Here is an 11,930-nt window from a genome sequence, read left to right as displayed (position 1 = left end):
TCCTAGGGTTTCAAGGGTCTAGCTTGGGTAATTAGAAGCTTGTTTGAATCGGGTATTTTCTCTATCTCTTGTAATTTTCTGCTTTCATAGTGCATTACTATCGCTTTGTGCTAAGGGTTTTTCCACGTTAAATCTGAAGATGGCAGAGGGGGGAGATGTTGAGGCTCATATTAGTAACTTTAACGAGATGATTTGCAAATCACTGGATTTGGAGGAAACGATGAAGAATGGGGGATCAAGCATGTATCATGTCGAATTCTCTCCCGGCTTCGTATGAGTCGTTCAAGGACTCGTTGTGCATTGGTAGATCGACCTTTGACGTTGATACCGTTATCTCCGCCCTTTATGGAAAGGTGATGAGAAAGAAAAGCGGTGACGTGAGCGCCTTTACTGATGCATTGGTTATGAGGGGTGGAATTCTTAGTGAGATAATGGATCTTCTCGATTGAGATCCAAATCCAAGGGCAGGGGCAAAGGAAAGTTGAAGTTCTGGAACTGTGGGATGTCTGGGCACATGAAGAATGATTGTACAAATCCTACGGTAAGAAGAGAGAACTCAGAGGCTTCTTCCAGGGAAGCTAACACTGCCGAGTCTGATGAAGGTACGAGTGGAAGTGATGTGTTGTTGGTGTGCTTATACGATGATCATAAGGACGAGTAGATTTTGGATGCTGGGACATTATATCACATGACTCCTCATCAGAGTTGGTTCACCGGTTACGGAGAGCGCGATGGTGGCCAAGTATTTATGGAAAGTGCCTATAATGTGGTGGGTGTTGGATTGGTGCACATCAAGATGTTTGATGGCTTGGAGCGTACTTTTACCAAAATAAGACACATTCCTGATATGAGGAAGAGCTTGATATCTCTTGGAGTACTCGAGGCACTTGGGTGCAGATTCACCAGTTGTGATCGTGTCCTTAAAGTTTCAAAAGGGGCACTCGTAATCATGAAGTCACAACAACAAAAATCTTTATAGGTTGATCGGAAGCACTTTATCGGGTGGAGCCACAGTGTCTGTAGCGGATTCCACGTCTGCACATATGTGGCATGCACGTCTGGGCTACATGAGCGAGCGAGACATGAATGTACTTTCTGACTATTATTTAATATCAGTTTTTAAAAATTTTAATTTAAGTATATGCGAGCATTGTATATATGGTAAACATTCAATGTTATCCTTTAAATATGGAAAACATGTGTGTAAGGGTGTTCTTGATTATTTATATTTGATGTATGGGGGTCAACGCCCATGGTTTCCGCTGAAGGGTCATCATGGTTCGTCACATTATTTGACAACTATTCCAGGAAAGTGTGAGTTTGTTTTATAAAAAATAAATCCGATGTTTTCATCAACTTCAATCAGTGAAAAGTGATGGTGGAAAAGCGATTAGGACAAAAGGTGAAGGTTCTAAGTACAAATAATGGTGGAGAATTTATTTCAGGTGAATTCGGTAAATAATGTAAAAATGAAGAGACCGTGAGGCACAACATAGTGCGCCACACACTAGAGCAGAACAATGTGGTTGAGTAGATGAATCAGACTCTATTGGATAGGGCCTGATGCGTGATTAGTAATGCTGGGTTGGGTAAGAAATTGTAGGTTGAGGCCATTAATATGACTTGCTGTTAGTGAATCGGTCCATTCTATGACCATTGATTAGAAAATTTCAGAGGAAGTATGAAGTGGTCAGTAGGTAAACTACTCAGGATTGCGTGTGTTTCGTTGTGAAGCTTACTCTCATGTACCGTCAATTGAGAGAGATAAGCTAGACCCAAAGAAGCAAAAAATATATCTTATTAGCTACGGTGGTGGTGTGAAAGGGTACATGTTGTATAATCGGGTCACACGGAAAATCATCATTAGTTGTGACGTCAAATTCGACGAAGGATCTTTGTTCTTTAAGTATGAGCATGAGGAATTAGAAAAGTTGGTTGTGGACATTCATGTAGACACATATGACACTCATGCTGATACAAATACGTAGATAGAGGTACATGCACAGGTGGAGCAACCACTTATGTGAAGGAATTCGCCATAGGATCGCAAGTTACTGACGAGATATATGGATGACTCTAATGTCGTATATGCCCTCATTACAGATGAGGGGAATCCGCTACTCTTTAGGAGGCTCTTGATGAGCCGAATGCAGAAACGTAAAAAACAGAAATAGATGATGAGATGAAGTCCTTATATAAGAACGAGACATGGGAGCTGGTGGAGCTTTTCATTGGTCGAAAAGCAATCGGGTGTAAGTGAATCTTTAAGAAGAAACATGATAGTTACAAGGCAATGTTGGTAGTGAAGGGATATGCTCAAAGAGAAAGCGTTGACTTTACTGAGATATTCACATCAATTCTAAAGCAAGTATTTATCAAATTCGTGTTGGCACTGTTTGCCTAATAAGATCTCGAACTAGAGCAGATGGATGTGAAGATTGCCTTTCTACATGGAGAATTAGAAGAGCAGATCTACATGAAACAACTAGAAGGCTTCATAATAAAAGGGGCAGAGAAGAAGGTTTGTAGGTTGAAGATGTCGTTGTATGGCTTGAAATAGTCGAGTAGGTAGTGGTACAAAAATTACGTTTGATTATTTCATGGTGAGTAAGAGGTTTACCAGAAGTGAATATGATCACTGTATTTATTACAAGACACTGAGTAATGAGAAATTCATCATCATAGTATTGTGTGTTGATGACATATTAATCACCAGTCATAACATGTCTGAGATCGACTTATTGAAGACTTAGTTATCGGGGACATTCGAGATGAAAGATCTGGAGGCTGCAAAGAGGGTTCTCGACATTGATATACACAAAGACATGAAAATGAGCAGGCCTGGTTATCTTAGAAGGAATACTTTGAGAAGATATTGGTGAAGTATGTGATGGACATGACAAAGTCGGTCAACGTTCCTCACATGGATCATTTTAAGTGTTCTTCTAAACATTGTCCTAAAACCAATGAATGAAAGTAGGAGATGTCTTGTATGCTTTATTCGAATGCAGTTATCAATTTGGTCTGTACTAAACTAGACATTTCACATGCAGTTGGTGTTGTTAGCAGATATATGTCTAACCTCGGAAAGCAACACTGGGAGGTACTGAAATGGTTACTTCGATACATTTAATGCATGCAGGACTACGTCTTATCTTTTGAAAAATCAGGGGCCAAGTTAGTAGGGTATATGGATTTTGATTACACCGGCAGTGTGGATACAAAAAGGTCGACTTCCGGTTACTCGTTTGTGTTAGCAGATGGAGCGATCAGTTGGATGTCGAAGCTTGTCTGTGGTGGCTCTTTCCACAACCGAAGCTGAGTATATAATAGTGACGAAAGCGTTTAAGGGAGGTGTTTGGTTGAAGGGGATGATAAATCAGTTAGAGCTTTAACAAGAGGATGTGCCAGTTAATTGTGATAGGGAAAGCGCGATTAATTTGGCTAAAAATTATGTTTATCACTCACGTACTAAACATATTAATGTTCGTCACCATTTTATCCAACACGTGCTCAAGGAAGGAGGCGTGACTTTAGAGAAGATTCACAAGAGTGTGAATCCAATGGACATGCTTACTAAGCTGGTTCCCACAGATATTCAAGTTCTGTGCAACTTCTTTGGACTTGGCGAAGGCATAAAATGAAAATGGAGGGTGCATGAGAAATAATAGTGGAGTTATGATGCAAGGCGGAATTAGAGATGAGAAAAAATGAGTTATGAAGAATGACGACTGAAGACATAGTGGAGATTATTGATTGATGTCTTAAATCTGTAAATTAATAGGTTTGTCGATGACAGCTCGATGCGATCGGGATAGACTTCAATGCCATAGGAAAAATCTGAGAATTTCACAATTGGTTGCTGGACACTTTTGGTGTCCTGCTCGATGCCATCAACGAGACGTCGATGACATCGAAGTCCAATCGAAAGAATCCAATAAATACATGTTTCGTTGCTGGAACGTTTTAGTATTTTGTTCGACGACATAAAAAATGTTCAATGCCATCGAAGTGTCATCGAATGATCGCGCAAAGTTGTGTATTCGCGGAATTTGTTTCCTATTTCGATTGTGATTCTCATAGAGGCTATATATATATATATATATATATATATATATATATATATATATATATATATATATATATATATATATATATATATATATATATATATATATATATATATATATATATATATAGGTGTAATCGGAATACGGGGTATTCTAAGAGCTTTCTAATTCGTTCCTAGGGTTTCAAGGGTGTAGCTTGGGTGATTCGAGGCTTGTTCGAATCGGATATTATCTCCATCTCTTATAACTTATATTTTCATAGTGTATTACTATTGTTTTATACTGTAGTTTTTTTCTCGCAAGGATTTTTCCATGTTAAATTTGGTTTGTTTGTGATTGAACTTGATTGTTGCGATTAGAGTACTTTGCTTAATTCATCTCTATGTGCTTCCCCGGTCCCCCAATAGAATTGTCAAGCTTTCATCTCAACTCTACTCAGCTGGACATAATGTAGAATCCGAGTTTCACGTTATTGAAATATGGTGCCAAACACAATAAGATATGTGAATGATAATATTTTCTAAAATAAAATACAGCCATTGTGGGAATAGTGCTGGCTTACAAAACGGTCAACCACTTTAATGTCAACTCCAACGTAAGTCAAAGTCTACGAAACAAACAATGCAATAGAAAATCGGAAAACCTAACTTGCAAACCTTGTCACGATCCTCTGTCATTTATCCTCCATAAAGTCAAACTCCCAAACCTCATAAATCAAAGCTCTTCCCCTCAGTCTCCTCCCTCACTTGAACTCACCATGGCTAGCCTTCTCTCTCTCCTTCTCTTACTAGTCCCTCTCATTGTGTTGTCTGCATCAGCATCTAGTAAGTTTCCATTGTCTCCGATCGCCGGTTGTTTCCATTTTCTAGTTTGGGTTTTCTTTCCCATCACCGTTTAGTAGCTAGTGGGCCACACACACATGTATGACCATCTGAACCGAACCAGCTATGGTTCTGATTAGCCCCATCATGGATGGTGCAGCTCAAAGCTTCTTTCAACCAGATGATCTTGCCCTTCCAAATGTATGACCATCTGAACCGTTGGATAATGCATCCCATGCATGGATGAAGGCCCAAGTATTAGTGGTCCCACAAATCATGGATCCCATGCATGGATCATGCTCATCTTTTTTGATTGGAACCCTACATCTGATGTGCCCCATCATGGATGGTTCAGCTCACATCTTCTCTCATCCAGATGATCTTGCCCATCCAATTAAAATTCTTCTCCTTGCAGAATGTAAATATTTAGTTTTCGTAGTTTGATGGCTGTGATGATCCAACAGATTCTTCAATCAATTAGATTTTACATCATGGGCTATCCATAATGCTACATGTATATGAGCGGTTCTGATCATAACCATGGGCCCCACATATTATATATTTTTTAATTGAAAACATCTCTTATATGATATCTAATACTTGTTATGATCCAACTTGCAGTCATGACCAGCATCGACTGTGGCGCGGCCGACTCCTACGTTGATAGCAACTTCATCGGATGGGTCGGCGACAATCTCTACATATCAAACGGTGAAAGCCGGGTGGTGCAGAACTCTGCCTCTGTCTCCCACGTCCTGAGCACTCTCAGAGTCTTCTCCACTCGTAAAAAGAACTGCTACTCCATTCAAGTTGACAAAGGCAGCCAAATCCTAGTCCGTGCAATGTTTTATTATGGAAACTATGATAAGACATCATCCCCACCATCCTTCGATCTTCAATTCGATGGGAATTACTGGGCCACCGTGACAACATCAATGGATAGCACTGAAGTATATGAAGCGATATATGCCGTTAAAGGCGACACCACGAGCGTGTGTGTAGCACAGACAAAACCTAATCAGCTACCATTTATATCATCGCTTGAAGTGAGGAGCTTGGATGCGAATATGTACAATACGGTGACGGCCGACTACGCATTGTTTCTATTAAGTAGATCTGCGTTCGGAGCAAAACAGACTGTGAGGTAAATATATATAAAAGAATATCTTTCTCTCTCTCTTCTTTCTTTTCGAGTTTTGCAGCTTAATGGCTGATGTGAAAATGAAAGTGATAGACGGCATGGACTACATATCCACTGTGCTTATGGAATAAATGTTGGTTGATCCAGACTGTCTAAATGATGGGTCATGGATTAGAATTGTGATGATTGTATGGTCATAATCGTCTAATTGGTGGTGTCGAATAGATGGTTAGATAATATAATCATGGGTTAGAATTCAATGGGTGAGATTAGAGGGGTCCATCTTTAGTGTTTGCTAAAAAGCTAATGGGAGTGTGAGTATTCATGCATACCGGGTTCTGTTATTAGATTCGTTGAATGCTCGCATTGGTGGATCAGTTTAAATTTCTAAACGGGTAGACCCATTGTATCTGGACTAGATTGACTTGTACAGTAGTTTGACTGATCTTTATACCCGAGAGAATTAGGACCACACACACACACATATTTGTCTGCGCGCGCACGCAGTTAGAACAAGAAAACCCAACACTTTAATTTCCCTACATGTGTGCTTCAATTGATTACTATACTAAGATATTTTTTTTTGAACTTGCCATGATCAAAATGTGGACTACCTGATGAATGGCCTGAATCTCACGTGTGCTGTGGTCATGGATCTCTGACAGATCACCTCTTACACGAAGGGCCATTCATTGAATAACACACGCACACAAAGCACTATTTCCACCAACTATAATGTTGCATCTAGGATGGGCTGGCCCAGTTATCTTTAGGGCCTGAAAACAAGGCCCATCTAGCCCACAGACCTAAAAATAAGATCTTAACCCCAGAACTAAAAATAAGCCCAGGATTATCCATTATCATGCATTCTTTGCTAATAACACACACTCATGGTTTTTGTAGGTACTCAGACGATTCGTATGATCGTATTTGGACACCGGTCGCAGCATCCGGCAGCTTAACCACAGTCACAAGCGATGCATCATTCATCAATACAAACGTTGCAGATAATCCACCGAGCACTGTGCTACAGACTGCGTTGACATCCGCAACCGTATCTAATTCGATAGTTCTAACCGCTCCCAATCTGAAAACTGAAGTCCCCGTTTACATCAACGCATACTTTTCAGAGGTGGCCCAGTTGGGCCCAAGTGATAAACGCTCGATCCAGGTATTCATCAACAACACTAGTAGCGGGGACCCATTTGCTCCGCCTTATGAAAGTACTCTAGAGTACACATTTTACAACATAACCGCCGATGCGAACACGACGATGACTCTATCTGCGACCGCTGATTCAACTCTTCCACCAATCATCAATGCTCTGGAGATCTTCAGTGTTAGCAATGTACTCACCAGCGGTACCGATAGCAATGATGGTGGGCCACTGATAAGATCCTTTTAAACTTCATCTCACTATATTCAGCATACACGCACATAAGTATGAAGTAGGCTGTCAATGGGCTGACAATCTGGGCTGTTAGGAGCATCAGGCCTGGCTGTGTGGGGCTGTATAGAAAATATACAACTGAACCATAATGGTGGCAATAGGTTGAGTGAGCTTCCCAACCCGTCGAGCCTGACCCGGATTTGGACATGGCTCGGACCTATTACATTGGCTCGTGGGTCGGTCTTGGGCGATCAAGTGAATTAGGCCAGCCTGTACTGGCCCATGCCAGCTTGGTTTGATAAACCTACAAATATGCCATTTCAATCCTTGTTAAGGAAAATCATGCATCTTGAATATAAACCACTGATTTTGTTCCCTAGGTTTAAATTTCTTTATTGATGAGAGGCCCACTCAAGTAGAAAATAGGGCCAACTTGGTTGGGCCTGGCCCAGCCAAACTTTGCTAGGGCCATGTTGGGCTCAGGCCTTGGATTGTAAAAGTCGAGCAATCCCAGCCCTTATGCAGCCCATTTCTTTGGTTACTTTTCCACTTGGAGTGGGCCATGGATCTGGTATAGGCCCATTTATGGCTCTAACGGTCTGACATCCAGCCGAATATTTTGCCCACTGATGGGTCCTGGACTGATTTCCTGGCCCATTTATGGTTCTAACGAGTTGCAGCATGCTCATTGAAAAGAGAAATTTTGTAATTTTTCTTTCTTCCTTGATTTGGTTGAATCAGTGCAAGCATTGAGTTCTCTACAACAACAGTTTGAAAAGCTACAGGAGTGGAGTGGGGACCCATGTCTTCCAGCCACATTCAACTGGGAGTGGGTAGCTTGCAGCTCTCATCCAATACCCAGAATCACAGCACTGTTAGTTCCTCTGCTTAAATTGCCACCATTGCAGGGTAAACTTTGGATCTGGACCGTACAACTAGTTGACCCTACTACGGATGGCACATGGTTAAAAAATCAGCGAAAACGGCTGCACCCAAATTGGATTGGTTAGGATTGTCCCATTGGTGTGGATTTCGAACCATGGGCCATGTAAGGCAGAAGTCATTAAGTGGACGGGTCTGATCCACCATTTACCCATCCAAATTTTGCTTTATTTCCTACCGTTTCTCTATTGGGAAAGGATCATGTATAACAACCATCTTATTATTTTTATTATGATTATTATTTTTTAAAATTATTTCAGGTACCTAAATGGGCTTCAGCTTAATGGGGCCCTTCCAGATTTTAGTGCCCTGGATGCCGTTCAGACCATGTGAGTAAAAATTACTACACAGCTGTTTGATTTCGTGATTTTAATCTCTTGGGGTGTCAACAGAACAGGTCTGGGCTGGTTTAGGCCCAGCTTGATCTTGACCCAATTATTAACTGGGCCTAAAAGTCTGACATGGGCTTGGTCCTTCTTAACTGGGCCTTTTGATTCAAGCTAAAGTTTCCATTGAAATCACATCATGGCTGCAATTGGCTTTAGTATGTTTTTTGTTGCAAAGCATAGGCTCTGGTGTGGTCCATTTATTAATCAGGCTTCAAAACCAAGCCAAGGCCCAGGCCTGACCCATATTAGGTAGTGGGCCAAAAAGCCAATGGGCCAACTGGGCTTATTGCCACACCTATTAATCTCTCTAATGTTATTTTATTTTCTGATGGTTGGCAGAGACATGCACAACAACAGCATAAATGGAGAAATCCCTGGTTTTCTTGGAACACTTCCCAACCTAAAACAGCTGTGAGTTGCTTTGACTAATGGCAATCCTTCCCCACTTGAGAAGAATTGATCTCTACACCCACCAGATTGACGTTGATACACACATTTCCCACTTTTGGGAATTGGACTGGAACAGTACAACTATTATATATACTTCGACAATTCCCAATTAAAGAAAAGAAAAATTAGCTTATGCAAAAAAAATTAAAAAAAATAAAAAATAAAATAAAATAAAAGGAAGAAAAAAGAAGGGTGGGTGCTTTTAGAGGCTTTCACCGAAAGGTCCTCCATGTATGTTTGGTAAACGCCTAAAAATAAGATGATGTCATTTTAGTAGACAGTAATTATGTATTAGAGATCAAGATCTCTAATATATATATATATCATATCATATCAGATGATATATAATGAGTTCATTTTAATAGTGATTATATATTTGGGGATCAAGATCTCTAATCCCTCTGTCTCCCTCTCTCTCTCTCTCTCTCTCTTAGAGGGAAGATCTTGGGGGGTTTTCTGCGAAATTTTCTTATAAATCCTAAATTCATCAAAGAACTTTTCCATAAATCATAATACTAAGGTAGTTCGTTTTTTGGAAGTTACCGAAGTATCTTTTATCTTTTCATTTTTTTATAATTAAGTAATAAATTTAGAAAATTTCGGGGCCTACATGGTATACGTACATATTTCTCAAACATATACACCCAATCATAATAATGACATGAACCAAAACTTTTTTCAATCCAAGTTGTGTTGTTTGATATTTTTAAATGGTGTATATTATTTTTTATGGGGTGGTAAACCGACGAAATTTCTAACTATTGTGAATATCATGGCGTATTCCATCTATTAGACCGGTTGGATATCATACAAATATTATGTGGGCCTCGCAATTCTCCACTTTATCACTTTCTAAAGAAAAAAAGTATAGAGTGGGCATTACCGTGACTCAAGAAGAACTTGGCATTTCTGCCCTAGTTTCTAAAATCCTAAATTTTAAGGAATTTTGTGGTAAAAATCCCAAGATTCTCTTGGCAATGTAAGTAAATGAAACACCCTTGCCTAGTTATATTTTTAAAAGTAATGGTGGAATTGAGAAATGTAGGGTCTAAGTTGTATGTTTATGACATCCAACTCATTCAACAAGTGTATCCCACCATAATAACCATATGAGCCAATAACTAGGCTGACCTAATTATACAATATACAATATACAACATAGTGCATCACATGTAAGATTCGGGTCCTTCATACCTCATTCATATGTTAAGATGTTTGATTTGGGAAATATACATAGTAAATGTCTTTTTTGATAAAATTCCTAATTTATAGTATTTTATGGATATTTTTATCCCTCTTACTAACATGCTAGAAATGTCTTTCTATTTTATTTTTATTTTTATAGGAACTTGGCAGGTAATGATTTTATTGGTCCCATACCAACATCAATATCCAACAATAACAAGATAAAACTAGAGTAAGTGAATCAATCTCTCTCTTCATTACATGCATATATTTAAAGAGTGCTATATATGAACACAGCATCGATGGACGCACCGACAATCAGCAAACAATGCCCATGGATATAAATGGTTTCTTATTTATTTTTATTTTCTATCTATATTTCAATCTTGTTTAATTCATTGTGCAGTGTTTCTGGCAATCCCAACTTGTGTGTTTCCGGCAAGAAATGTGAAACATCGAGTACTGGGACCGGCATCAACACTTCTCCGGGTACCGGAACTACTAAGCTTTCCACAGGAAAGAAAAAGAATAAATTACCAGTGATTCTTGGATCTTCGATTCCATCTTTCTTGGTATTCTGGGCTGTTGTGGGATTTGTGGTGATCACTCAAAAACGGAGAAAAGCTACAGGTAAATCTATTATTACTGTTGCTACGATGCCCGACAATGATAGAAGCATGATGCATATTGCATCTAGTTCACATGGCCGATTTTTAAAATCATGGTTCAGAAGGACCATTTACTAGTAAATGATTAGGATAATCTGATCTTCAAAACATTAATTGGATGGTCTAGATTGATGATTGGTCACAAGTTATAGTTATATTTTAAGTTTACCAGAAAACTGATATATTCTCTAACTTATGGTTTCCATGTCCTCAGGGCAAATGGGTGGGCCAGGCAAACCTGGTGGACTGCCTGTGGCAATGACAACAGGACCAGCCGCACAAGTGCATGCTGTAAACGGTCATTCCCCGGCAGCTCAACACCAAACGACAGCAGATGATATCACGGTTGATATTGCCCAACAGATGGGATCAGAACTGGATGATCTATTTCAGCAGCAAGCACAAGAAAATGAGAATGGCAATAATAATAACTAGCCTCTCTCTCTCTCTCTCTCTCTCTCTCTCTCTCTCTCATGTCCAAAACTCTATGATAAACGATTTAGTGGCTTAATTGCGGGTTTATATTCCATGTAAGATGGATTATCAACTTAATCGTGTTATCTTTCTTTTCTTTTTTTCTTTTGTTTTAATTTCTAAATCCAATTGTTATTAGAATAAAAAATTATTCTTGGCTTGTATTAAGTTTTAAGGAATTTATCAACGAGGATTGCTCGTTTTCAACTGCAAACTAGCATATGTTAAATGGGGACCGTTAAATTCCACATGAGCTGGGATGTGCCCAACGATGTAATGAATTGTTGGGCTGGATTTACGTATAGAAGTGATAGCCATGGATTGCCAACTTATTCGAGTTGACTCAAACTTGGTGCATCTGAACTGGTTTGGCAAGACGAGCTAGCATTGAAAACAGGGC

General features: G+C 39.5%; 1 protein-coding gene across 1 annotated transcript; it reads left to right on the top strand.

Annotated features, from left to right (window-relative positions):
* The first annotated feature begins 688 nt into the window (after nt 1-688).
* On the top strand, nt 689-11,703 carry LOC131254172 (probable LRR receptor-like serine/threonine-protein kinase At1g05700). Its single transcript, XM_058255174.1, has 11 exons — nt 689-943; nt 2,426-2,521; nt 3,143-3,239; nt 5,513-6,035; nt 6,936-7,411; nt 8,164-8,296; nt 8,625-8,693; nt 9,093-9,164; nt 10,549-10,620; nt 10,795-11,018; nt 11,271-11,703. Exons 1-11 carry the CDS (start codon nt 689-691, stop codon nt 11,489-11,491), a joined length of 2,238 nt encoding a protein of 745 aa, XP_058111157.1. The 3' UTR covers nt 11,492-11,703.
* Nucleotides 11,704-11,930: the final 227 nt, after the last annotated feature.

Source organism: Magnolia sinica, chromosome 8 (genome assembly GCF_029962835.1).
Source record: "Magnolia sinica isolate HGM2019 chromosome 8, MsV1, whole genome shotgun sequence".
Classification (NCBI taxonomy): domain Eukaryota; kingdom Viridiplantae; phylum Streptophyta; class Magnoliopsida; order Magnoliales; family Magnoliaceae; genus Magnolia; species Magnolia sinica.
This window is presented reverse-complemented; position numbering and strand designations above follow the sequence as displayed.